This window comes from Papio anubis, chromosome 7 (assembly GCF_008728515.1).
Source record: "Papio anubis isolate 15944 chromosome 7, Panubis1.0, whole genome shotgun sequence".
Taxonomy (NCBI): Eukaryota; Metazoa; Chordata; class Mammalia; order Primates; family Cercopithecidae; genus Papio; species Papio anubis.
The window spans coordinates 37,755,289-37,781,798 of NC_044982.1; the positions used below are offsets into that span (position 1 = coordinate 37,755,289).

The 26,510-nt window shown below is 52.2% G+C and overlaps 1 protein-coding gene across 4 annotated transcripts in view; it reads left to right on the forward strand.

Moving 5' to 3' along the window:
* ACTN1 (actinin alpha 1) overlaps window positions 1-23,677 on the forward strand; it is a 105,555-nt gene extending 81,878 nt beyond the window's left edge. The window contains exons 9-22 of one of the 4 annotated variants that reach the window (XM_003901964.4): window positions 4,996-5,088; window positions 6,453-6,683; window positions 8,447-8,594; window positions 11,942-12,092; window positions 12,645-12,753; window positions 13,210-13,350; window positions 14,773-14,955; window positions 15,236-15,370; window positions 16,836-17,015; window positions 17,698-17,844; window positions 18,738-18,818; window positions 19,287-19,352; window positions 20,581-20,739; window positions 22,789-23,677. In XM_003901964.4, the coding sequence (XP_003902013.1) occupies window positions 4,996-5,088; window positions 6,453-6,683; window positions 8,447-8,594; window positions 11,942-12,092; window positions 12,645-12,753; window positions 13,210-13,350; window positions 14,773-14,955; window positions 15,236-15,370; window positions 16,836-17,015; window positions 17,698-17,844; window positions 18,738-18,818; window positions 19,287-19,352; window positions 20,581-20,739; window positions 22,789-22,947 (1,983 nt within the window). In that variant the 3' untranslated portion in view covers window positions 22,948-23,677. The remainder of the gene's footprint in view (window positions 1-4,995; window positions 5,089-6,452; window positions 6,684-8,446; window positions 8,595-11,941; window positions 12,093-12,644; window positions 12,754-13,209; window positions 13,351-14,772; window positions 14,956-15,235; window positions 15,371-16,835; window positions 17,016-17,697; window positions 17,845-18,737; window positions 18,819-19,286; window positions 19,353-20,580; window positions 20,740-22,788) is intronic. The other 3 variants (XM_021941319.2, XM_003901962.4, XM_003901963.4) reach the window with 3 other exon arrangements.
* Window positions 23,678-26,510: the final 2,833 nt, after the last annotated feature.

Consider the following 26,510-nt stretch of genomic DNA (forward strand, 5'->3'; position numbering starts at 1 on the left):
CCCCCCTCCCTTTCACTCATCCCTGTTGCAACCATTTCACGCTGCTTTTATCCACACCTGAGGGCAAGGTCACAGCTGGGTTGGTGGTGGTGGTGGTTGTCCTCTCATGTCCTGGTCAGGGGTCTGACCCAGAGTTGCCCCCACCACGTCTAAGGCGACTGCTTCGAGCTGAGCAGGCAGGGGAGGGGAACCCCACCTTGCCATGTGTGGTGGGGCTGATGGAGAGGAAGGACTCTTCCTGACTCACACACTCCTGTCTTGTCTGTCTCCGGGCTGGCACCAATGGGGAAAATCTTCCAAAACCCGTGCCCAGTGCCCTCCATCCTCTCCACTGTCTTTCTGTCACCCAAACTTGTACAGTGGAATGAAAAGGCAACAGCGCCTAATGTGTGTGTGCACGTGTGGTGCACGGCTTGTGTGCCTGTACAGGCCCGTGCTGTATAAGTCTGTGTACTGATTTCCCTCATTAGATGAGGACCAACTGCTGTTTGACAGGTGGGTTTTGGTTCTAATTCTTTCTCTGCTTCCCTCTCCCCTCCTTTTCCCTTACAGGGACTTAGAATGGGTGGAGAGCATTAAGATTTTGTTGATGTAGCTCGTGTTTTAGAGTTCATGGTCTGCTGTTTCTGAGAAAGAACACTTGAAGGCATGCACTCAATCTGAGAGAAATTCATGAGCCATCTGGGAAAACCCTAAAAAAAAAGAGCGGGCAGTGGCTGCAGTCTGACCTCTGCCTTGCTCTGCCCCAGATCTGAGCAGGGCAGGTACAGTCACAGGACTGCCCGCCACCAAGGTTGTCTTGAGTAGCAGAAACTTGAACATGAGGGTCTGTAGGGGGAAGGCTTAGCAAGGCCTTGGGAAGGGGCAGGCAGTGTTGTGGAGGGAGGTGACCACAGCTTGTGCAAGAAGCTTCGGGGTGTGCAGGCGGAGCCTGCGGCAGGAGAGGAAGCTGGCAAGGTGTGGGCTGCCTGAGGAAAGGGGCCAGTTCCCCTCTGCCTGGTCACCCACCCTGGCCCACTCACCACAAGGAAGCTCGGATGCCTGGTCTGAGATCCCTGCTGATCTGGAGCTCTCTTAGCAGGAACCCTGGGCTTGGTGGCTGACTCAGGACAGAGGGAAAGACTGGCAGTGGACAGCTGTGGGAAGAAGAAAAAAGCAGGTCCAGCTAGATTTGGGAACGTTTTGGCTAAAGATGACATAGATGAGATCCTCGTAGCATTCATGTGAATCTGTGGGTTGTGGGTGGCGGAGCCACAGCACATCATCTGGCCATGTTTGGGTGTTTTGATGTCACCTTGAAGACAGTTCCTCTCTAGACTGTGCCTGTATCAGGCAATCAGATGCTGACTATTAGGGTAGCAGTTTGGCTTGGGATAGCTAAGTACTCGGGGATAATAATAGTTCATATCTTTTAAAAAATAACTCGAATATACAACAAAATGTATTGTATGTTAAGTTGTATAATAGCACAGCCTAAAGTAGGCCACAAAAAAACATGAAAATTCGGGTTGGGCGCATTGGCTCACACCTGTAATCCCAGCACTTTGGGAGTTGAGGCTGGTGGATCACCTGAGGTCAGGAATTTGAGACCAGCTTGGCCAACACGGCGAAACCCCATCTCTACTGAAAATACAGAAATTAACCAGATCTGGTGGCACGCACCTGTAATCCCAGCTACTCAGGAGGCTGAGGCAGGAGAATGGCTTGAACCCTGGAGGCGGAGGTTGCAGTGAGCCAAGATTGTGCCATCGCGCTCCAGCCTGGGTGACAGAGCAAGACTCTGTCTCAAAAAACAAACAAAATAAAACAAACCAAAACGACCATGAAAATACCAACTAAGGGAAAGGAAACACAGATTTCTAGTAGTCTTTTCCTTTGGCACTTGGAAGCAACATTTTGCTCATTTCCAGAGAATATTTTCTGAACCCATCAATTATCTGTTGCATCTGTTACATTGTCTCATGTCAGGGCGCCTGGTTCTTCTTGCTGGGGTCCAGAGAGGCCCATCTCCTCTTCAGGAATAGCCTGAAGCCAGGGCTCTCCCGGGGTTCTCTTCTGAAGTTGCTTCTGAAGCTGCTTCAGTTCCTGAGGTTCTCAGGGAAGGAATCTTTCCTCCCCTAGAACAAATCTCTCCTTTGAACTTCTGGACTAAAGCGTCTTTGAGATTCTTTATGTACTTGGTGGTTCTGGGTGCCTCTCTCCTAGATCCCTGAGAGTTCATGGGGTTCTTGTAGCCATGAGAGGAAAACGCTAGAAAACCAGGAATTTGAGGTGATGGGGAAGGCCTGTCATCCCTAACAGGCTTTTCTTCTGCTCCCGGGACCATGTCCTGTGGGCCTGACTAAGACTGGCCTTCCCAGCTGACCTCATCTTACTTCTCAGACTGAGGCTGGTGGGTGATGAAGCTGCTTTCATCAAGGGACCACTGTGGAAGCAGGTCCAACTCACCACCCAGTGGGCTTCTCTGGGGTGCAGCCTGCCTGTTGGGGGAGTCAGGCTGCGAGAGAAAGGGAAAGGATGAGGTTCTGAGGATTCTGCCAGGGTTTTTTTTTTTTTTAGAAAAATCAAATCTGGACTTCAGGAACCTGCTTTCTAGAGGTACTGTAGGAGCTGGGCTGTCCCTTAAGGGAGCCCCGCTGGAGTCTGCAGGCTGGCCTGCCATACAGAAAGCGCTCTCATGTCTCCCGTGGTACTTGTGTGTGATTTCTGAAGGCTGATTCACGGGTTATAATGGATGGTATTCTCAGTCAGTCTCCTTCCGGAGAGGCCAGCCTGGGAGCAGGTGGCTGAGACTCGGGCTTGGGAACGCGGTTGGATCTTTGTGGAAAGTCCCCAGGAGGCCCACCCGGAATCTCCCCCAGACTTCATCCAGAAGGGAGCGCTTCTGACCCTGACCCTGACCCTGGAGTAGTCAGCAGGCTCTTAGGGATGGGCGAGGCTCTTGCGATCCCACAGGACACATGTAAAATCCCATGAATGCAGGCCTCAGTCCACCAGTTTGATAAATTGGCACACATCAGAGTTTATGACCCTTGAGCCGATGGATCAGGAGAGTAACAAAGTGAAGGTGGCTTTATCCAAGAAAATCACAGCTACAATTGCTTCGTGCCAGTGATGAGTAGCTGCCAAGGAGTTTCAGCTGTTTGAGTGGCACATCTCTGGCATAGTCTGCAGGGGTGGCACATCCTCACCAAAACATCAGCCTGGAGGAGGACACACGGGTCTCTCCACAGCCCCCTGCCCCAGCCTTCAAGGGAAGTAGTCTGGGGCTTCCAGCAAGTTGCTCCCCAGCCAGCCCCATGAGGCTGCTGGCCTGGTTCCCATGGCCCCGCTTGCTTTCTGGGGCTCCACGTCTCCTGGGCAGGCTTGAGGAAAAGCATTTCCGTCCTCGTTGCTTCTTGGGATTCCCCATGGGTGCTTGTTGGTTCTTGAGAGAAATGGCGATCAGTCAGGAGTTGTGGATGAGAAGCAGCCATGGCATCTCCAGGATAGGGTTGAGTTGGGGGTAGGGGGTGAGGGCCTAAGGATGTGACTCCCTGTCTCAGTTTCTTGAGGCCCAGGACTCAAAGTCCCCACCTCAGGGGACTCTTAGACCACCCTCTGGCCACTCCCACCTTCTCCTTATTGCTTCTCCCAACCCACTCTGACACCTTACTCTGCAGGGCGTGCCTGCCTTGACCTCCCTGACTGTTTCTGACAGGGCCTTTAGGATGATCTCATTTTGCCCCTAACCCCGTGCCCCACACACCCCCGCACAGTCATCCACAAAGCACATGATTTGGTGGGTGGGTGGATGTCTTATTCGAGAAGTTCTTCAAGGAAAAAACATTTCCATCTTCCATCTTAGTCATTCCTTCCAATTCTAAGCACACTCATTCTCAGGAAGTTCTTCCTTACGACCAGCCTCAGTTCATCTTGCTACAGTTGAAACCTGTTTTGTTGTGTTCATCAACCAGTTGTGAGGTCCTGTCTTTCAACCCGTTAATCCAGGGATCATTTTTCATCTGCAGGACACCCTTCTCCAGGGTCCCAGGAGATACTAGCTTCTCCCACCCCCAGGCTGTCTTCCTTTCTACCCTCTGGCCCCCAAAAGGCTTTGAGTTCACTTCTCCCTTGGCGTAAGGTTGGAATGTATGCAAGAACACCGCTGGATTTTAAAACCACCTGTTTGAAGTGGACTCAGGAATGCTGGGTCCCTGCTGGTGTTAGGGGTACAGTAGCCCCCACAGCTGCAGAAGGCGCTCTCCCACTAAGGTTTCTTGGTCTTTGCCTGGGTTGCCATTCAGTCCCTTTCCCTTCGCTTCCCTTTGCTGCTGAGGCCTGTCTTGGGTCCCTGCTAGCCCGGCACACAGCGCATGATGTGTGCTTAGCTGTCCCAGAGGGGCCTGCGCTGGGCTTGCTGGGCATTGTGTCCATACTTGGTTGATCTGGAAGTCTGGACTTGGGTGCAGTAGAGGGGTCCCTCAGTTTTCTCTAAAGTGCTTCAGGCTTTGGGCCAAGAGTCTTGGGAGATTCTGCAGGGATCCCGAGAGGTCCCACGATTTCTCAGTCAGCACTTTATCCCAGGACTCCCAGATTTGAATTCCCACATCTCTTAAGATCCTGGAAAATCCAGCCAGAGGCCCTAAGCCTTGGAATTCCAGGATGGGCATGAATTTTCTCACCTCTCCGCCTGACCTGAGCATTTTGATTGTATCAGTCATTGGATTAGTTTCTTCCCAACCTGCAGGTTGGGCCTTAAACTCAGGCTGTTCTCCAGGGGCCCAGTTCAGCCACCAAGACCTCTGTCCAGGCTCACCTGACCCATGGGACCTGGCCATGGGCTGGCAAGGAGGATGGTAAGGAGAGAGGAGGAATGTGGCCTCACAGCCTTCTTAACCCCCTTCCAATCACAGGGAGCTGCAGGGATGGGAGGGGCTTTGTCAGCACAGGTGTGTACCAGGTGCCCCTGCTGCTGGGGCTGGCTGGTCGTGACTCTCTCTGTCTTGTTGCCAGGCGGAGACAGCAGCCAATCGCATCTGCAAGGTGTTGGCCGTCAACCAGGAGAACGAGCAGCTTATGGAAGACTACGAGAAGCTGGCCAGTGATGTGGGTACCCCCTGGGTTCACCTGGCCTGTCTCTAGCCAGAACGTGGCTAGAACGTGTACTTCCAAATCTTTCCTTGGAGCATAGTCCCAGGCTGGTATAGTCTCTGATCCCAATATAGCTAGTCCAGGGCAGCCTGAGCTCTGTTGTGGCTCTCCCAGAAAGTATGAGGTGGGGGCAGAGGCCGGTCCCTGAGTCATCATGAGCCTAGGATATCCCTTTGCCTCTCAGGGTCTTGTTTTTTTCACTTGTCAAGTGAAAGTTGAGCCAGGGGATGTCAGAGCCCTTTCCAGCCTGGTGTACTTTTAGTCTGTGAGTTTTTCTTCAATGAGAGAAGGAGTGCATCTGGTTGTAAGAGGGTGAGGGTAGGGCTTTTGGTAAATTAGTGCTGGCTCAGGCTAGCATAGCAGCTACCAAACATAGCGGCTGTCCCCTACTTTTCAGGGGACAGGATCACGCAGTGCTGGGTTTCCTGTTCTGCCATTGGCTACATTTGGGTTAAGCCTCCTTTTCTTGAAAGAATTCAGCCCTTTGAGCTGCTCAACCCAGGCTCTTGGGGGATCTGCTGCCCAGCGTAGTAAGAACCCAGGTTCTGGAGCCCAAGTACCTGGGTTTAAATTTCTGCCATTCCAGCCAGGTCACCTTGGCAAGTTCCAGGACCTGGTAGGGCCTTGGGTGCCTCCTCTGTAACATGCAGATGACCACAGCCCTTAGCTTCGTAGCGTTTCTGTGATGATTCAGATGAGTCCATGTGTGTGATGTGCCTGGCCCCCTGCAGGTGTTCAGTGTATTCCTATTGTCATGTGCACCCCTCCACCTTCTCCACCACCATCACCTTGGCTCAAGGAAAACAGTCCAGGCCATGCCTGCTTGTGCTCCAGGCCAGCTCTCTGCCCAGAAGCCAGCCTCTTCCCTTTTAAGTCAGAGACCCACATTCTAGATTCCTAGGAAGTCAGATGGCAAGAACTTCTGGAAACAGCTATTAACCCCCTCCATGGTACAGATGAGGAAACTGAGGCCAAGCCAGTTAGAACCTGGTACTAAAACCCAGGTTTCCTTCCTGCCTTTTAGTTGCACTATTTTCACACCAGGTCTATGGGTCTTCCCTTAGCAAAGCAGGGAGGTTGAGTGATGTGACTGTGAGTCGATGTACTCTAGTAGCCAGGCTTCACGAAGCCTGTGGTTCTCAAAGGGAACACCCTGGAAGCTGGCTTCATGGCCTGGGAATGTCGGTAGTTGGGAAGGAGTGTGCTACCAGGAGAGACCCCTTCCCCTTGCGGGAAGGACTGGGAGGAGAGGGAGGCTGGCTCTAGCACACTCCCTCCCCGCGTCCTCACCTCCTGCCCCCACCGCCTTCCTGCCCTAGCTGTTGGAGTGGATCCGCCGCACCATCCCGTGGCTGGAGAACCGGGTGCCCGAGAACACCATGCATGCCATGCAGCAGAAGCTGGAGGACTTCCGGGACTACCGGCGCCTGCACAAGCCGCCCAAGGTGCAGGAGAAGTGCCAGCTGGAGATCAACTTCAACACGCTGCAGACCAAGCTGCGGCTCAGCAACCGGCCTGCCTTCATGCCCTCCGAGGGCAGGATGGTCTCGGTGAGTACTGGGGGTGAGCCTGGGCCGCTAAACTGGACTGCCTCCACCTCTGAGCTGCTCCTAGTCGTGGTCAAAGTCAGCTTTATGGGGGTGGGGATGGGTGTGTTTGCTTCTGCCTACATACACTGCTCCAGAAGTCACATCCCCCTTCCCGTTATCACCCAGGCACAAGCCCGAACTCGGCTATGTGGGGCGGCCCCCTCTGCCCACACCATTCTGGGTCAGGCTTGCCCTTCCAGACCCCTGAGCATCTACTCCAGACCTCCCTCTCACAAAAAATCATCCCTGTGAACACAATGCTTTTTGATACCCTGAACAAAACAGGGCATAATTGAATCACAGTCAAGTTGATTTCTACTTACATGGAATCTTAAGTAGTTAAAAAATATTATTACTTAAGTAATAGTTTCGTGGGTTTTTTGGGTAGTATATTTCAAAGATACAAATAAGCAAAATACAGAACAGAGAAATTACTGAAGATCTTACTACCTAGTATCAACTTTAAAAAAATGATTTTAATCTTTTTGGTTTTTTCATGTAAATATTTGAGGGAATCCTAAAGCGTATGTATTTGAAATTAAACATTTTTCCCCATTTTTGTACTCAAGTGTGCACTGACAGATAACTAAAGCATGTTTTATATAATAAGCTGCTTTAAAAAAAAAAAAAAACTCCAATCTTACATTGTATTCTGACCAGCTTTCCATGTCATAAAATACTCTTAGGTTATTTTTGTTATTCATCCCCCTTGACATTGTCCCCACAACTTAGGGAAAAATTGTATAAGCCAGAGAAACACCCAGAAGAAAATAAGAAATTTGCCATGACGGAGCTTTTTGTCCTTAAGTGAAAAGTAATAGGAGCGTCCCGGGCACACGACAGGTCTAGAAGGGGAGGGTGAAAGGCAAACAGCATTGTGGGCAGAGCAACCCAGGGGGTGGTGGAGGGAGAATACATTGCAAGTGTGTCTGCAGTTTGGAAAGTTGCCGTCATTTCGGGGCTCCAAGGCTGAATCAGTGGCTTTTAGGTGGCCAGAGCCACTGCTAGCCTAAGGGTGCTCTATGAGAATTAGACAAAGTACCCTTTCTGGGGGACAGATGTAGCTTGGCCTGGGGACATGTGATGGGGAGGGTGGCTTGCAGGGTGCAACCCCAGCGACTGCCCAGCTGGGTACCCTTGCACAAACTGGAGGCATGGCCCTGTCTGAAGGGGGGTGTGGGTTGGCACTTGGCATCTGTCCTCCCAGAATTCTGGCCGGCTCACCCAGGCCAGGGTCTCTGTAGGCCCCAGGCTACTGCCCAGAGGCCTGAGTCCATGAATGGATCCAGGACCATGGGGAGGCTGGGCAGCTCCAGTGCCTGCTTGCCTCATTCACTGTTGGTCTGTTTACCTGGGGGGGCCCTTTGCCTTAGCACATGTGTGGCCCCTGTGATTGGATAGAGTCCTGTGGGAAACCAATCCTAGTCAGGGAGAGCCTGGGGCCGTTTCCCCACAGGGCTCTATTCTCAAAGTCCCATAGCTGGGTGACCAATGTAGACGCAGGTCCCACGCCTTGCCCAGGAGGCCTGGCTCCTGGGAGCTCAGAAAATACCAGTGGGAGATGGGAGGTAGGGTGGGGCAGCCTGGCTGGGGTGGATATGGGGCAGAGATAGGGAAGAGGCTCTTCCTGGAAGGCATGGGGCACCTTCAGGGGTCTAGGGGGCCAGGGGACCTGAAGCCTAGGCCCGAGGCAGATCCTGACCCTGTACCTCCCATCCCCACAGGACATCAACAATGCCTGGGGCTGCCTGGAGCAGGTGGAGAAGGGCTATGAGGAGTGGTTGCTGAACGAGATCCGGAGGCTGGAGCGACTGGACCACCTGGCAGAGAAGTTCCGGCAGAAGGCCTCCATCCACGAGGCCTGGACTGACGGTGAGGCCACCCCAGCCTCCTGCCTCCCCAGGGCTTCACTTTCCTACTCTCCAGCCCAGCCGGCAGCCACTACGCTATTCTTTGCTTTTCGTTTGTTTCACTAGTTCCATGGCATTAGGCAAGTTCATTAGCCTTCTGGTTGCCTCAGCTTCCTCATCTGTAAAGTGGGGATAATAATAGTACCAATCTCACAGGCTTATAAGAATTTAATCAGTTAATACATAACGAAGTTCTGAGGGGAGTTCCTGCATAGTGCAGTGCTGTGTGAATGTTCACCTTGCAGTCAAATGCTCTACCACCTGAGTGTTCACTTTGGTTTTTTGTTTTTTGGGGGGGTTTTTTGAGACGGAATTTTGCTCTTGTTGCCCAGGATCGAGTGCAATGGTGGAATCTCGGCTCACCGCAACCTCTGCTTCCCAGGTTCAAGCAATTCTCCTGCCCCAGCCTCCCTAGTAGCTGAGACTACAGGACCCGCCACCATGCCCAGCTAATTTTTGTGTTTTTAGTTTCACCATGTTGGTCAGGCTGGTTTTGAACTCCTGATCTCAGGTGATCCACCTGCTTCTGCCTCCTGAAGTGTTGGGATTACAGACGTGAGCCACTGCACCCAGCCGTATAATGTCATCTTAAGGAATTGTGTCTGCAAAGACCCTATTTCCAAATAAGGTTCCATCTTGAGGTTCTGGGTTGACATGAGTTTTATGGGGGACCCCATTCAACCTAATTCAGCCTCCTCATAGGGTTGTTGTGAGGCTTCAGTATTATAGTATATTTCATGTTTATGGTTTTCATCTATTCAGTTCTTTTTCCTGTATTTCCTGGCCTCCAATTACAATGAACTGGCCTTTGCCTTAGCACATGTGTGTCCCTGTTACTCCAACCTTGAGGCTCTTGGGGACGTGTCTGGTGTCTGCTTATTGGCAGCTAAGGTGAACTCTGAAGAGAGAGGATCATACCTAGGATAGTGTTTCCCCAGAACCTGGACCATGGCTGGAGGTGGGGAACCGGCTGCCCATCTGCTGGGGTCCCTCTGGCCATTTCAGCTGGAGTCTGGGACAGACCCATTGGCCGGCGGAGCTCAGTGCCCTAAGACTACCCCATTCAGCCCTGTTTTGTACTCCTCAGACCTTAGGTTGGAGATGAGAAGGAAGAACCATACCCCAAGGCCATTTGGGAGTGGCTTGGCTTGGTGTAGGGCAGCGGTCCCCAGCCTTGTTGGCACCAGGGACCAGTTTCATGGAAGACAGTTTTTCCACGGAGTGGGGAGGAGGCAGATGCTTTCAGGATGGCTGTTCTACTTCAGATCATCAGGCATTAGATTCTCATAAGGAGCACACAACCTAGATCCCTCGCATTCGCAGTTCACAATAGAGTTTGAACTCCTGTGAGAATCTAATGCCGCCCCTGACTCAACAGGAGGCGGAGCTCAGGTGGTAATGCTCACCCACCTGCTGGCTCACCTCCCGCTGTTTGGCCCAGTTCGTAACAGGCCATGAACTGGTACCAGTCTATGGCCCGGCGGGTGGGGACCCCTGGTGTAGGGATGGAGTGTGCTTGACTGGCTAAGGGGGGTTGGGTCTAGTTCCCCTTTGTAAGTAAAATGCTGGGCTTTGCACACAATGGTAAGAGGTTGCTGCCCCCACTTCCACTGTGTGTGCGGGGAGTTATTTATCCAGGCGTGGACAGGGCAGAGTGGAGGAGGGATAGTGGGGATTGCACTGATTCATCACCTGCTTCTATCGGGTCCAGCTCACAGCCAAGGTACAGAGCAAAGATTGACCTTGTCGGCTTGCCAGCCATCAGCAGGGGCACGAGAAGTGCTGGCATGCTGGCACAGCCTCTGGGGAAAGCAGTTTGGCTACATGTATTCACGTCTACCAAGTTTACTACACTCTAACCTGGGAATTCCATTTCTTGAGACTGTCTAAAGAATCCATCCTGAACATGGAGACATCCGTGCTAGGGCAAGCCGAGGGGCCCAGTACCCCACAGTAGGACAGTGAAGGGTTAGGGCAGTGGACGTGCAGCCTTTCAGCAGACGTCTGCATGAGAAGACTGTGGAGCCAGGGTAGAAATTCCAATAATGTGCTCTAATTTTTTTTTTTTTTTTTGAGACAGAGTCTCGCTCTGTCACCCAGGCTGGAGTGCAGTGGCACGATCTTGGCTCACTGCAACCTCCAACTCCCTGGTTCAAGCGATTCTCCTGCCTCAGCCTCCCAGGTAGCTGGGATTACAGGCGTGTGCCACCATGCCCAGCTAATTTTTATATTTTTAATAGACATGGGGTTTCACCATGTTGGTCAGGATGGTCTCGATCTCCTGATGACCTCGTGATCTGCCCGCCTCAGCCTCCCAAAGTGCTGGGATTACAGGCGTGAGCCACCACGCCCGACTAATGTGCTGCTAAATATTTTAAAAGCAGGAAACATAATTTATATATGCCCAAAGCGTTCACAGAATATCCACATAAGGAAAGACTGAATAGGAGTGGATAAGTAGGCTTACCTATAATTTTTTCTAAACTTGATGTATTACCATTCTGTTTTAAAGAAGAAAGCAGGAGGCAGGAAAGAAATGCCGCCTGGGGACACAGCCTTGGCTCCCAGCCCAGCCTTATTTTTTGAGACAGGCTGAGCATCCCAGCAGCAGAGGACTGGGTGTGTGAGTGAGGGAGGCCGGGCCAGCCCCCGTCTGGTACCTGTCAACTTCACAAGGCAGCTGGTGAGCATCGTCTAACAATGACTGTGGGAGGTCATTTCTTGTTCCTGCTTTCCTCCTGTGGAAACAAATTTAAGAAACGCAAGACCTGCTCATGCCCTGTAAAGAGAGGACAGTGTGTCTGAAGGTCAGAGAAGGCACTAGCCACTGTTGAATTCTGTGCAGAGTGCACTGGACACACCGACCCAGGGAAGGGGCCCCTGCAGGGCTGCCAGCAGCCAGTGACAGTAACTGGGGACATTCTAAAGGCAGGGTGCCCCTGAGGTACTTGGGTTGTTTTTTTCCTGGTTATACCAGAGGGTGTGGATGGCTGTTTCCTGTTGTGTTTCCTGTTGTGTGTATAGTGTCATGCCCTATGCATTCCCACAGACTTCTGCATAGCCTTCCTACGTAGACACTTTCATGGCCTTGGAAGTGCTCTGAGGAGAGCAGTGCTTTTCCCCGTTGCGCCCATGGTTGGATGTTCTAGTTGCACATCTACTTTTGTACACTGCGGATCCCTACACAATGGGCACCTCTGTGGGAAGCACCGCCGGAAGTGGAGCTCCTGGGGCCCTGAGGGGTGGGCGGTTGGGACCAAGGAGATGCTTCTCACTCTTGCTCAGCTGTGTGGCCCTCTCTCAATCCAGGCAAAGAGGCCATGCTGCGACAGAAGGACTATGAGACGGCCACCCTCTCAGAGATCAAGGCCCTGCTCAAGAAGCATGAGGCCTTCGAGAGTGACCTGGCTGCCCACCAGGACCGCGTGGAGCAGATTGCCGCCATCGCACAGGAACTCAAGTAGGTGGCCCCAGATACCCCTACCCTGTAGTGCCCTGTGGTGAGGGGCCAAGGCTGGGCTTTCTCAGCTGCTGGGGGAGGTGGGGGTGTGGCCATGGAAGGTGGGGAGGGTGGGCACAGGTGGGTGCCCAGGTGGGAAGGGAGTCAACGCAGAAAATAAATATCTCTCCTAGTGGGGAAGAAGCCCGGGACCACTGCCTTCCTGTTAAAGGCCACCAGTTCTAACCTGTAGCTAGTACAGGAGCAGAGGGTGACCAAGCCTTGGTTCCGAGCTTTCTGGTTGGGCCTTGAGGGCTCTCTGCCATTGGCCATTGGGGTGAAGGCTGGTGTCACCTCCAGCCATGATTGGGGAAGGGGTCTTCTGTGGTCTCCTCTCTGCGAGTCTCCTGAAAGAGGGGAGGGGGTGGAAGGAGTACCTGGAAGGTCTCTTGAAGGGCGTGCCCCTGGCTCTTCCCAGCACTACCAGCCACCCCACTGGCAGCCTCAGGGAGAGGGAGATGGGCCATGAAATTAACCTGGGTCCCCCAACTTCCTTGTCTCTTCCCTCCCCAGTGAGCTGGACTATTATGACTCACCCAGTGTCAACGCCCGTTGCCAAAAGATCTGTGACCAGTGGGACAATCTGGGGGCCCTAACTCAGAAGCGAAGGGAAGCTCTGGAGGTGAGGGGTCCCAGAGGGAGAACTAGGCCCATATCCAGCAGTCCTGAGGTGCCCCTTCCTGCTTCTTGACTCTCTTTGCTTTGGGCTAAAAGACTATGGGTTCCCCAGACCTCCCCCAACCCTGGCCTAAATGTGGAAGATTTACAGGATTTGGACTTTGCCCTCATGGCGATGCCTCCTCTCTTGCCCTCACTTGTCTCATCCTCCCAGTTTAGTGTGCTTTACAGCCCAACCCCAGCCATTTGAGAGCCCTCCTATTCTACACACCAGACTCTGGGAGCCAGGCCAGGTGACTGCGATGTGAGATGGTTCAGACACCTGGCAGGAAGAGCTTGTTCTTTCTGCCTGATTCAGGCAGTGCTTCTAGACCTGGGGCTCACCAGAAGGATCTCGATAGGAGTGGGGGATGATTCTGGACATCACTGTACTAACCCCCACCCTATTTGGTACTCCCAGCGGACCGAGAAACTGCTGGAGACCATTGACCAGCTGTACTTGGAGTATGCCAAGAGGGCTGCACCCTTCAACAACTGGATGGAGGGGGCCATGGAGGACCTGCAGGACACCTTCATTGTGCACACCATTGAGGAGATCCAGGTGAGCCCCACCCCACTCCCCAGAGGCTGGATCCCTTGGGGCCCCTGGCCCATGCTCTGTGGGTCACTTTTGCAGGACTGTCCCTGAGGAAGAGCATCCCAAGGATTTTATAGACGCAAAACCTTTGCATTTGACTTATTTTGACAAGATAATATATGTGCATGGTCTAAAATAAAAAAAAAATTAAAAAGGGTGTATGATAGGGTCTCCCTCTGACTCCTTATCCTCCAGTCCCTAATTCTCTCCCCAAAGGTAAGAATTTGACTACAGTCTCTGCACACAAGCAAGTATGTTTGTTTCCATGCTTTGCACCCTTTTTGTATAAAACAAAAAGTAGCTTTTATTATATACCATATTCTAAACCTTGATTTTTATTTATTTTATTTTTATTTATTTATTTTTTTTTTGAGACAGAGTCTCGCTCTGTCACCCAGGCTGGAGTGCAGTGGCCGGATCTCAGCTCACTGCAAGCTCCGCCTCCCGGGTTTACGCCATTCTCCTGCCTCAGCCTCCCGAGTAGGTGGGACTATAGGCTCCCGCCACCTTGCCCGGCTAGTTTTTTGTATTTTTTAGTAGAGACGGGGTTTCACCGGGTTAGCCAGGATGGTCTCGATCTCCTGACCTCGTGATCTGCCCGTCTCAGCCTCCCAAAGTGCTGGGATTACAGGCTTGAGCCACTGCACCCGGCCTTATTTATTTTATTTTTTTAGAGACAAGGTCTCACTCTGTCACCCAGGCTGGAATGCAGTGGTGGGATCATAGCTCACTACAGCCTCCAACTCCTGGGCTTAAGGGATCCTCCTGCTGCAGCCTCCCTAGTAGCTGGGACTACAGGCTCACATCACTATGCCTGGCTAATTTTTATTTTTGTGGAAATGGGGTTTTTCTTTGTTGCCCAGGCTGGTCTCGAACTCCTGGCTTCAAGAGATCCTCCCATTTCAGCCTTCCAAAGTGCTGGGATTACAGGCATGAGTCACTGTGCTCAGCCGTGAACCTTGATTTTTAATGTAACATTTATTTGGAGCTCATTTCACATCAATTAGCAGCTTCCTCAATCTTTCATGCAGCTGCAGAGTACTGGATTTAAAAGGTTTTGCCAGGAGCTAAGGAAGTCCACGTTGTGGGAGGTCATCTGGGGAGTGAGCCTCTGGAGCAGCCCTTCTCCTTGACCTGTCAGGTGGTGAACACCCCAGAGGGGTTGCTGTTAATTTCACCAGCCCCAAGGATGAAACTGTTGCTTTTGATGACTGTGGCTTCTCCTTCCTGTGGCCATACCTACCATCCCAGTTCTCAGCCACAAGAATCTTTGAATTGATGCCTCCTGGTCTCCCAGCTGGTGTGGAACTCAACTTCCATGGCCCTTCCACTCACTTCTAGCGCTCCCTTTGTTCCTCTTACCCATATATTCCCATCTCTGTCCAGGGACTGACCACAGCCCATGAGCAGTTCAAGGCCACCCTCCCTGATGCTGATAAGGAGCGTCTGGCTATCCTGGGCATCCACAACGAGGTGTCCAAGATTGTCCAGACCTACCACGTCAATATGGCGGGCACCAACCCCTACACAACCATCACGCCTCAGGAGATCAATGGCAAATGGGACCACGTGAGTTGAAGGGCATGGGCCGAGCCATTGTAAGTTTCATAAAGGCAGGGATTTTTGTCCATTTTAATTGATTTTTATCAATTTCATTTAAAATTGTCATATAGTAAACACTCATTGTTTGTCCAAATGTCAAATGACTGGATTTCCAGAACAGGTTGACGCCTTCACTCCTGTTCTGTTACTGACCGGCCCTTCCCCTCCTGGGTCCTCCATTTCCTCATCTGGCACATGGGCAGATGGCTGACCTGTCCCCAAAGTCGCCTTGTTATTCCTGCCCCAGGTGCGGCAGCTGGTGCCTCGGAGGGACCAAGCTCTGACAGAGGAGCACGCCCGACAGCAGCACAATGAGAGGCTACGCAAGCAGTTTGGGGCACAGGCCAATGTCATCGGGCCCTGGATCCAGACCAAGATGGAGGTGGGTCCCGTGCTGGGAAGCAGTGCTGGGGCTCCCACCCCTCCCCACACTATCCCAGCCAGCTAGGCTGCCTGTCTCCCTCGGTGGGACCCATGGAGGACTGAGGCCCTGAGTGCACCATGGGTCTGCTCTCCTGTAGAAGGCTGTGGGGGTCTATGTAAGGAAGCCCTGCTGGCACTATCTGATTTGGGAGCAAAGACATATGAGGACACCACTAAGAAGCTGCCTATGGGCTCATGCCTGTAATCCCAGCACTTTGGGAGGCCAAGGCAGGTGGATCACCTGAGGTCAGGAGTTCGAGAGCAGCCTGGCCAACATGGTGAAACACCGTCTCTACTAAAAATACAAAAATCAGCCAGGTGTGGTGATGTGTGCCTGTAATCCCAGCTACTTGGGAGCCTGAGGCAGGAAAATCACTTGAACCTGGTAGGCAGAGATTGCAGTGAGCCAAGATTGTGCCATTGCACTGCAGCCTGGGCAACAGAGCGAGACTCTATCGCCAAAAAAAAAAAAAAGAAGAAGCTGCCTGTGAAAGTCCCATAGGAGAGTCAGCTCCTGAGCACCTGATCCAGCTTAATTCCTTTGGTGTCTCTTGTTGACCAGGCCTCCCCTTCCTCTCCTCCTCCTCCTGAGCAATGAGCCTGGCCAAAGAAGATGATTGATCATCCCAGAAAGAGAACTGAACCCAGTGGAGCACAGAATGTTTTGCTGAATTGTGTGGGGTAGATAGTGGGGTGCTTTAGCAGATCAGGAAAGGGGCCCTGCTTGGCTAGAGCGTGGCCTCTGAGTTCCTTAAGGGCAGAGACCATGTTGAGTTCACATTTGTGCGTGTCGCCCCCCGCCCCCCTGCCAGCACATTGTCCTTAGTAGACAGGCAGGAAATAGCTACTGGATTGAATTGAGTGGACAGAAAGTGCTTTCACAAACAAGGGTTGTTTACATGGATGAATAACAGAGAGAAATGGGCATTAGGCCTGGCCTGCAGGGATGGATGGGATTCAGGTGAGCCAGGGCAGGCATCCCAGGAGGCGGAACAGCAGGAGGAAGAGCATGGGCACTGAGGGAGGTGAATGAGGTCTGCCGAGGCTACAAGGATGCTGGCTCAGTGGGTCCCTGAGATGGACAAGACTTGGGAAAGGGGCATTTGAATGGCAAGCAGAGGAGTGAATGTTTAGGTTAGAACTGACCCTGCATTCCCTTCCTGAGGCTGACAGGTACCTGAGAGCTGGTAGGTATTTCATCCAGTGATAACAGTGCTTGTTATATACCTCTGTGGTGCTGTTTCCATACCTAGGAGCACCCATGCTAAAAGTGTCTTACTAATTACCAGTGATGGCCTCCTTAGGGCTGGGATAGGAACTGAGAATCATTTGAAGGCTTAACAAATGATTTTGGAGGCCCCAGTCCCCACCCTATGGGAGCAGAGTGAGGTGGTCTGACAAGGTGCCTCTTTGCCGGTGAGCAGGAGATTGGGAGGATCTCCATTGAGATGCACGGGACCCTGGAGGACCAGCTCAGCCACCTGCGGCAGTATGAGAAGAGCATTGTCAACTACAAGCCAAAGATTGATCAGCTGGAGGGCGACCACCAGCTCATCCAGGAGGCGCTCATCTTCGACAACAAGCACACCAACTACACCATGGAGGTGGGTGGGGCTGGCCTTGTTCCTCTCGGGGAGCACATGTCCCCTCTGTCCTTCCTCCTGGGTGGGGAAGTCTCCAAGGAAACAGGTCATAGTTGGAGGATAAATTCACTTCACCTCTGAAGCCTCACATCTTCAACTTTTAGTACCTTCTGCTTTCCCGAGGAACGTGTTGAGAATACATATTTCTAGGCCCCGTCTCTAGAATTTGCTTCACTAGTTCGGGGGTGGAGTTCAGAATAAGCACTTCTGGTGGTTCCGGGTGCTGGCGGGCTCCAAACACTGGCTCAGGCACCTGCTTGTAAGATGGCTAGTTGTTTTAACTGTGAAAGTGTGTGTGGGCTGGGGTTGTGGGGTTGGAGGTTCAGGGAATCACACATTTTTTTGTCTCAATCTTTCCTACCCCCAAATCTGCCCTCCTTCCTGACCTGACCCCCATTGGCAAGTCCCAGTCTCTTTGCTCTCCCAGGCAGAGGCTGCCACCCTGCCCCCTTGATCATCTAGGGTCCCTGCCCTAGTAGGTTGTCGTTGTCCTGGTTCCCCTCCCTCTGGTGACACTCAGCCACACGGAAGGCCAAGTTTGATGGCTTTAGCCATTTTGATAGTTGGGGAGTAGGGTGGATAGGGGCCGCCAGGATCCCAGGCCTGGGACCCCTTTGCTGACAGGCCTCTTGCCTGCCTGCAGCACATCCGTGTGGGCTGGGAGCAGCTGCTCACCACCATCGCCAGGACCATCAACGAGGTGGAGAACCAGATCCTGACCCGGGATGCCAAGGGCATTAGCCAGGAGCAGATGAATGAGTTCCGGGCCTCCTTCAACCACTTTGACCGGGTGAGAGCCCCACCCTGTGTTTTCTTAGTGCAGCCCCCAACCCCTGCCCCAGGGCCCTGGAGGGCACTTCCCCGGGATGTGGGCTGCCATGCAAGTGAAGAGGGAGAGAAAGGGGAAACTGCCATCAGCCTGCCCTGACTCGATGCACCCCACAAAACCAACCTTGGAAAACCTGCGTTGGTGCCTCATAAGCTTCCCTGCTTTCTGGGAGAGAGTGTTCATACTGTGGGTAGAAAGAGGACCTTTGACCCCTGACCCTTGCTCTCCTACCATGAAGAGTCACCCACAGTGAAGGCTTGCTGCTCCCTGGCTGTGGAGACAAAGGAGCAGAAGAGAGACTCCTCCTGCCCTTGCTGGCTCCTACCCCTACCCCGACCTCCAGCGGCCTCTGGGACTCTGCTGGGGATGTCAGAGGCCTTGGTCCTGGGTTCCCATCCCAGCTCTGGGTCAGGCCGGGTTTTAGTGGGCTGCCCCTTCCCAGTGCCCTGGGGCTTGCGGGCGGTCCCAAGGCGTGGGAGCATGTTCTTGGGTGCTGCCCACCACCCCTGCCTGCTTCATGGCTCTCTAGGCACCTGGGGGGAAGTCCCTGGGGAAACTGGGGGGCTGGGTCACTTCTGGGAGAGCTTCTCACCCTTGTGGCTCATCACACCCCACTCTGGTCCTGCTTCCTGGAGCAGGGCTGTGTGTGCTGGGGGGAGGGCACCCCCTGGAGCCTCGTTGGTGTGTCTAACCGTGTGCACTTTTATTTCCCCTCCTCCCCCGCCCCCACCCTCCCTCCGCATGCCTGTCCCTGTGTCTCCCCACACACGCCACCCTCCCCTGGGGCATGCCCCCCTCACGGCTCCACCTCCCTGACACCGCATGGCTCGCTGCCTGGCGCACCGCGGCCCCAGGATCACTCCGGCACACTGGGTCCCGAGGAGTTCAAAGCCTGCCTCATCAGCTTGGGTTATGATATTGGCAACGACCCCCAGGTACTCGCCTCCTGCATGGAGCACGCTCAGGGGTGGCGTCTGGGGCGAGAAATAATGCGTTTTTCCTTTTTCTCTTCTCTCTGTCTGGATCTCCTGTCCCCCTCCTATGGGCCATGGGGCTCGTCCTCTCCTGCTGTCTCTGTCTGCCCTGTCACTGGTCCACCCTCTGCCCTCTGCTGTCTTTCGTGGCAACCTGCTGGGTGCCCACTGTCTTCCATCCTCACCGCTCTTCATCCCATGGGTGGATTTTTGCATCTCCCTGCTCTGTCTTCCTCCTGTCTTTGGACATTGCCACCCATGTGTGTTCGCATCTTCTCCTCCTATGTTCCTTTCCCCATCCTGATCCCCCAAACCATAAACCTCATCCCCGCTCTGGCCATCTGTTTCTGTCTTCCTGGCCCCGGGCCGGCCCTTCCTCTTCCTGCCTTCCCGACCCTTCTTGTGTCTTGGTACCACTGCCCCCCACAGAAGAAGACAGGCATGATGGACACGGATGATTTCCGCGCCTGCCTGATCTCCATGGGTTACAACATGGTAACGTAAACCCCACCCTCTGTCTGCCCTGGTGAGGAGGCAGCCAGCTGGCGGGAGCGGCCAAGTCCCAGGAGTGGCAGGCTGGAGGCCCTCAGGCTAGGGATTGCCCTCCCTGGAGGAGCCACAAGGCCCAGGTCCTTGGGGAAGATGGCTCCCTGAAAGCCGGCCCGGCCACCGGCCTGTGTGTATCCAGGAGCCCTGGCCTCCTCGTCTCAGTCTCTGTGCTACTTCATCTTCTGGTACTTCCTCACTCCCACTGTGGACAGCTGGGCTGACCCTGAGACTGGCAGGAAGGACTGGTGGTGTGGGACATCCCAGGTTGGGGGTTGGCCTGCGTCACCTCACATGGAGCATGGAAATTGAGACCTTCCACCTCCGTCCTGGCGGTGGCTCCAGTCGGGCCTGCTGCCCCTCTGGATTGTCCCAGGCCGTTCCCCACTCCCCAACCTTCCTATTCTGTCCCCCCTCACACAGACATTCTGAGCAGGGCAGTCAGGTGACTCCTGGGCCATGGTGCCAAGTGAAGAGCTCACAAGCTGCCCAGTGCAGGGCATGGGCATGGGGCTAGGAGCAGTGAACCTGGGAGTAAATCCCAGCCCTGCCATCATTAGCGTGTAGCCTCAGGTGAAGTGGGGGAACCCTACAGGACTGTTGCAAGAGTTAAATGAAGGAATTTAAGTCTGTGCATGTATCTGGCACATAGAAAATACAGTGTGGTGGGGAGAGAACAGATTCTAGAACCAGACTGCCTGAGTTCAAATCCCAGTTCTGCTGCTTCCTGGCTGTGTGGCCCTGGGCAAGTCACTTAGCCTGTCTGGGCTTCAGATTTCTCATCTGTACAATGAAGATAATAAAATACCTACCTTTATGGTTGTAGTGAGGATTAAATGAATTGAAATAAAGCTTTTAGGTTAATACTTGGCATATAAGATATGCTGCATAGGTGTCAGCCATTGTTAATCGTTGTGATCACTGTAGTTATTATCAGTATGATTATTTGCTGTAAGAGGAACCCAGGCATCTGCAGGGCATGGGAAACCCTGAGCTGGGTCTCTCCTCTTGGGTGTTGTGTCCCCATCATACCCTTAGGACAACCCAGGTTAGGTCAGGGGGATGTGCCCTCCTCTTCCAGCCACAGGCTGATCTGAGCCCCCAGGGTCTTCAGTCCCTATGAGATATTCTCAGCAGGCCATGGGCTGACAGGCCTGGGGTTGGCTGTTTCCTCCAGGGAGAAGCAGAATTTGCCCGCATCATGAGCATTGTGGACCCCAACCGCCTGGGGGTAGTGACATTCCAGGCCTTCATTGACTTCATGTCCCGCGAGACAGCCGATACAGATACAGCAGACCAAGTCATGGCTTCCTTCAAGATCCTGGCTGGGGACAAGGTGGGTGTTCTATGGCATGGGCATTGTGCTGGGGTGGCAGGCACTGGCTGGACTGTGATCTAGAGGGGTGAGAGCTGGAACCGCCCCTTCTTCCAGGGTCCTTTGGCCTCTCCTTGTTTGCCACTTCTACCCATTTCTGTAATGCCTTGGGCTCAGCTAAGGTGTCAGGACACAGGATTAGTATAAGTGACCCTCCCAGGATCACTGCTTGCCAGTGAGGGACTCCATAGCTGGGATGAAATGACGGGTGGCAGAGGGGAGTAGAGTGGTGTGGATGTGTGATTGGACTCTTGGAGTCCATCTGACAACCCCTGGGACTTCACCCTTGGTATCATCCTGTGCATTGGCACGGACTATAGTGGGAGCAGGAAGAGGGACTGTAGGACACAAGAAGGAAGCACGTCTCTCGTGTTTTCTACCTTGAGCAGTGATCCACTCTGGGTTTCCCAGTCTCCTAAGTACCCTGCAACAGTCCACCTGGCAGTGGAGGGATGCAGGGGATTGTCTCCATGGATGCCAGAGGCTCAGTCCCAGTCTCCACTGTTCTCAGATGGTCATTGGTAGACCTGGATGTCACCCAGAACCACAGCCATCTCCAGCCCAGGGACCTGAGGGGATCTATAGAAGCCACAGATCCCTCAAATATTATAGAAAAGACTCACAGAGCAGCCAGAAGAAATGGTGGGGGTGGGATGTGGGCCTAGGGTCTGTGTTCTGTTCTGTAAAGTCACAGTAAATCCTTATGCCATCCTTCCTTCAAAACTGAAAAGATTCAGGCCAGGCATGATGGCTCATGCCTGTAATTCCAGCCCTTTGGGAGGCCGAGATGGGTGGATCACCTGAGGTCAGGAGTTCAAGACCAGCCTGGCCAACATGGCAAAACCCCATCTCTACTAAAAATACAAAAAATTAGCTGAGTGTGGTGGCATGCACCTGTCATTCCAACTACTCGGGAGGCTGAGACCTGAGAATCGCTTGAACCTGGGAGGTGGAGGTTGCGGTGAGCTGAGATCGTACCACTGCACTCCAGTTTGGGTGACAGAGTGAGACTCCATCTTAAACGGAAAAGATTCAGTTACCAAAAGCAAAAGCCAGTAGGGAGGGAGTATAATTTCTGAAATGTCTGTCTACAAGGGAATAAAGGCTGAACCTACAAAGAAGTCCCTAAAGGTCTGATTTAAGTACAAGAACAACCTTATTTGCATCATAGCACCTTGGAGCTGGAAGGATCCTCAAACCATTTAGTTTTAGTTGCTAATTTTGTAGAACAGGAAAACTGGGGCCGAGATAGGGGCCTCGTCTCCCAACTTTGGGATTGACAGTGGCAGCTCCACCCTCCCTCAAACTGGTTCCCAGGGCGCTCTGGCAGAGGTAGGGCATGGTGCAGGGGGACTACCTTGTGGGTCAGAGCCCCCAAATGAGCTCTCCTGGATCTTGAAGCTCCTAAAAGACATAGCTTTCAAATAGACCTAGCATGGGCAAAACCTGGGAGAAGGCAGATACCCAGGCTGGAGCTGCTTGGATGGGGCAAGGCCCACCTTTCTGCAAAGGAGCTTAAGATAGCCTGACCATATTTGGGAAGCAATGATGCCCAAACGTGGATGGTGTTCTTAATCTGCTGGAGGGCTCATTAAAATTAGACACTCTGTCCAAAGCCTCCAGAGAGCTCAGCTGAGTGCGTGTGGGGTCCCCCCCGGAACCTATACGCTCCACCAGAGTATCTGCGGATACTGCTCCAGCACGCAATTATTGCAGACTAGTGTGATTCAGAAGATGGTTATAGGTGTAATTGGCACATGGAATTAGATTGGAAAGTGGCTTAAAAAGTAGGTACTGAAGTGGAAAACCTGAGACAGTTTTAAAAATACATGTGTATGCGGTATGTACATGTGTGGATATTTATGTCCATACATCCTCTAGTTCCAGGAGGGAGGCATAATGCAAACGGCACGCGCTGCCTTCACGCGGCCGGGCTTTGCGGCTGTGTTGGGCCACCCCGCTTTACGGCTGCTGGACTTTGCGGCCGCCCTGACCACTCTCTCCCCGCAGAACTACATTACCGTGGACGAGCTGCGCCGCGAGCTGCCGCCTGACCAGGCCGAGTACTGCATCGCGCGGATGGCCCCCTACACCGGCCCCGACTCCGTGCCAGGTGCTCTGGACTACATGTCCTTCTCCACGGCACTGTACGGCGAGAGTGACCTCTAATCCACCCTGCTCGGCCGCCCTCGTCCCGTGCGCCGTGCCCTGCCTTGCACCTCCGCCGTCGCCCATCTCCTGCCTAGGTTCGGTTTCAGCTCCCAGCCTCCACCGGGGCGAGCTGGGGCCCACGTGGCATCGAGCCTCCCTGCCCGCGAAGTGACAGTTTACAAAATTATTTTCTGCAAAAAAGAAAAAAAAAAGTTACGTTAAAAACCAAAAAACTACATATTTTATTATAGAAAAAGTATTTTTTTCTCCACCAAATGGAAAAAAAGAGGAAAGATTAACTATTTGCACCGAAATGTCTTGTTTTGTTGTGACATAGGAAAATAACCAAGCACAAAGTTATCTTCCATCCTTTTTACTGATTTTTTTTTCTTCTATCTGTTCCATCTGCTGTATTCATTTCTCCAATCTCATGTCCACTTTGGTGTGGGAGTCGGGGTAGGGGGTACTCTTGTCAAAAGGCACATTGGTGCATGTGTGTTTGCTAGCTCACTTGTCCATGAAAATATTTTATGATATTAAAGAAAATCTTTTGAAATGGCTGTTTTTTAAGGAAGAGAATTTATGTGGCTTCTCATTTTTAAATCCCCAGAGGTGTGACTAGTCTCTTTATCAGCACACACTTAAAAAATTTTAATATTGTCTATAAAAAATAGGACAAACTTGGAGAATATGGACAACTTTGATATTGCTTGGCAAGAACGGTATTAAAACAACCACACTCCTATGACAGCTCTTTGCCTGCTCCTTGCTTGATGTTTTCTGGAAGTGTGTGTGGGGTCAAGGATGGCGTGGGGCACCTGTATCTACCCCTAATGTTTTTGACCCTGCTGTGTTCAATCGTCTTACACTTCAGTTTCTTCATTTTAAAAAGGAAAAGGTAATTTATCCAGTCTCCTATGAGTTGGACAGAAAGTCATGGATGCGTAAAGGACTTCTTGATGATAAGCCCCACCTTCATTTTTCCACGGCATCAAACAGCTCTGTGACATCTGCATTCCCCCCACTCGTTTTATTTTTGCTGCAGGGAACAGCTTGAGTTGTCTCTTAAGAGTCATCTCATCCCTTACTATTCAAGATGACCCACAGATGGCAGCTGTTCGGCATCACCTGGGAGCTCATTGGAAATACAGAATCTCAGGCCCCATCCCTGAATGCCGAATACTGTGTGTACTGCTCTAGTTTCTCCAGAGTAAAAGACAGTCTTTATAGGACGCCGTCTGCTCTGGCACCAGGGTCCCTTAGCCCATGCCTTTTATCTGACCTTTGTTTTGCAACCCGTTACATCACTTGCCCTCGGGCATCCTTTGAATTTCATCCTTGGCCAATTCTCATTGTACCCTGTTCCAGCTTGCTTTAAATGATCGGGTGGATGAAATTCTCCCCATTGACAACTGACAGGTAGCAATTAATTGTTCATGCGTCAGTGGGATGAACTCATTACATCTCTTTCCTGCCTATGTGGATGTATAGCTCTTACATTTTTATCTACCTCTGACTTTTTTGTAGGGACTTTGTTGATAGCCTCATGAAGGCCCATCTCTCCTCTCTCTGGCCTGTCCATTCCTTAACAAAACCCTAATGACCGTTCTGGTACCAAATCTGTGGCAGGAGTGTGACCTAGCTTCTACCCACCTCTTCCATCACTGGACCAGCTCATAGTTTGTCCCTTGGACGTGGGGTTAGTGCCCAACAAGTGTAGTCATTTGGTGACGTAAGTTACTAGAAGAGAGAACAGATTCAATTTCCTGATGTGGTGAGGAGAGGCTGAAGCCTCTGCCAGTTCCTTGGCCTATGCCAGGCTCTCTGATACTTCTGCAGGTGGCATGAGCTGTGTGAAGCGCCTCTGAATTTAAGGCTCCAAAGTTCTCCGACAAAAACAAGACTTTAGACAAGGGTCTGCATTATGGGCACCAAGGGAAGAAATACAACCTCAACATCAGTGCCTGTCAATGGAGGCAGATGTGAGCTCAAGTCTGCCTGCCACCGGCCAGTTGGATTACCTTGGGCAAGTGACCTCCTTAAATGGGGCCAATAATGTTGCTTTCCTTCTGTCTCTGGCACACAGTAGGCATGTAATAAGTGGCAATGGGTATTGTCCCTAGAGTTGTATAAAAAAACTGCTGTAGCAGGGCATGGTGGTGTATGTCCGTAGTACTAGCTACTTGGGAGGCTGAGGTGAGGATCACTTGAGCCCAGGAGTTTTGAGTCCAGCCTGAACAACATAACAAGACCCTGTCTGTAAAAGGGGGGAAAAAGTCAGCTGTACTTTGTTATGCTGTTTAAAATATTCTTAAAGAAAAAGGCCTGATTACAGAAAAATACCATTAAGGGAAGCCGTCCTTCAGTCTCTGTGCTCTGTAGTAGGCTGAGTAATGATCCCCCAAGATGTCCATGTCCTAGTCCCTGGAACCCATGATTGTTAATTTATATGACAAATAAGACTTTGCAGATGTGATTAAGAATCTTGAGGTGGGGAGATTGTTCTGGATTATCTGGGTGGGTGCTCAGGGAGCAGGCGTGTCAGCATCAGAGGAAATGTGACAACAGAAGCAGGGGTTGGAGTGATGTGAGGCCACAAGCCAATGAATGTGGACAGCCTCTAGAAGCTAGAAAAGCCAGGGAAACAGATTCTTGAGAGCCTCCAGATAGAATGCAGGTCTACAGACCCATTTTGGGTCTCTGTTCTCCAGAACTGTGAGATAATATGGTTGTATTGTTTTAAGCCACTTCATTTGTGATAATTTGTTACAGCAACCATAGGAAGCTAATATGTGCTCCATCGTTCATGCCCTGGGGAGCTGGCTGCCTTCCTGATGTCAGTGACCCGTGGCATAGGCATGACCTGCTGGAGAAACTGCCCTAGGTTCAAAGGCCTGAGTGTGCAACACTGGCCCTTGGGAGACTGCCTTAGCTGCTGGACTTGACTTCCTGAGCCCTAAAAGTGCCATCCATGGAGAGGGCAGAAGGAAGCTTCCAAGCTTTGAGAGCCCCAAAAGGCCAGAATAGCTGGGCCCAGCAGGAGATGGGTGGGCTGCTTAGCTCAACTGGTTAGTGGCAAAGGGCTGAGGCTGACAGCTGTGGGCTTAATCCAAGAATGGGGCAAGTCACCTCACTTGGAGGTCTCTAAGGTCACAGGCTGCCCCTCCCTCAGTGCCCCCTACAGATGAGGCCAGGCTTAGGGGGACAGAACATAGGTAACTGGGCAGTAGCTGGACCTGAGCTTTACAGGACACTCAAACACTGCCTTATAGGATCCTCATCTGAGCAGTAGCTCTAGAAGTTGCTTTGTGAGTTGTTTTGTGATCATCATGGCTTTCACAGCCCCAAAATGGGTGGAGAAGCTGCTATCTGAAATGCAGTTGAGACCTGAGCAAGCACAGCGAAGGTGGTGACATTTGTCAGCGACATGGGCCAACTAGCCAGCTTAAAGACACAGGGGAAATTATTGTAAGGCTTCCTGTTGTCTCAGATGCAGGAGCCAGAGGGCAGTCCAGCTCCAGGTAGGCACCAGCCACAGAACTGGAAAGCCCTTGGGAGGCTGAGGTCCTGCCTTCTCTCTA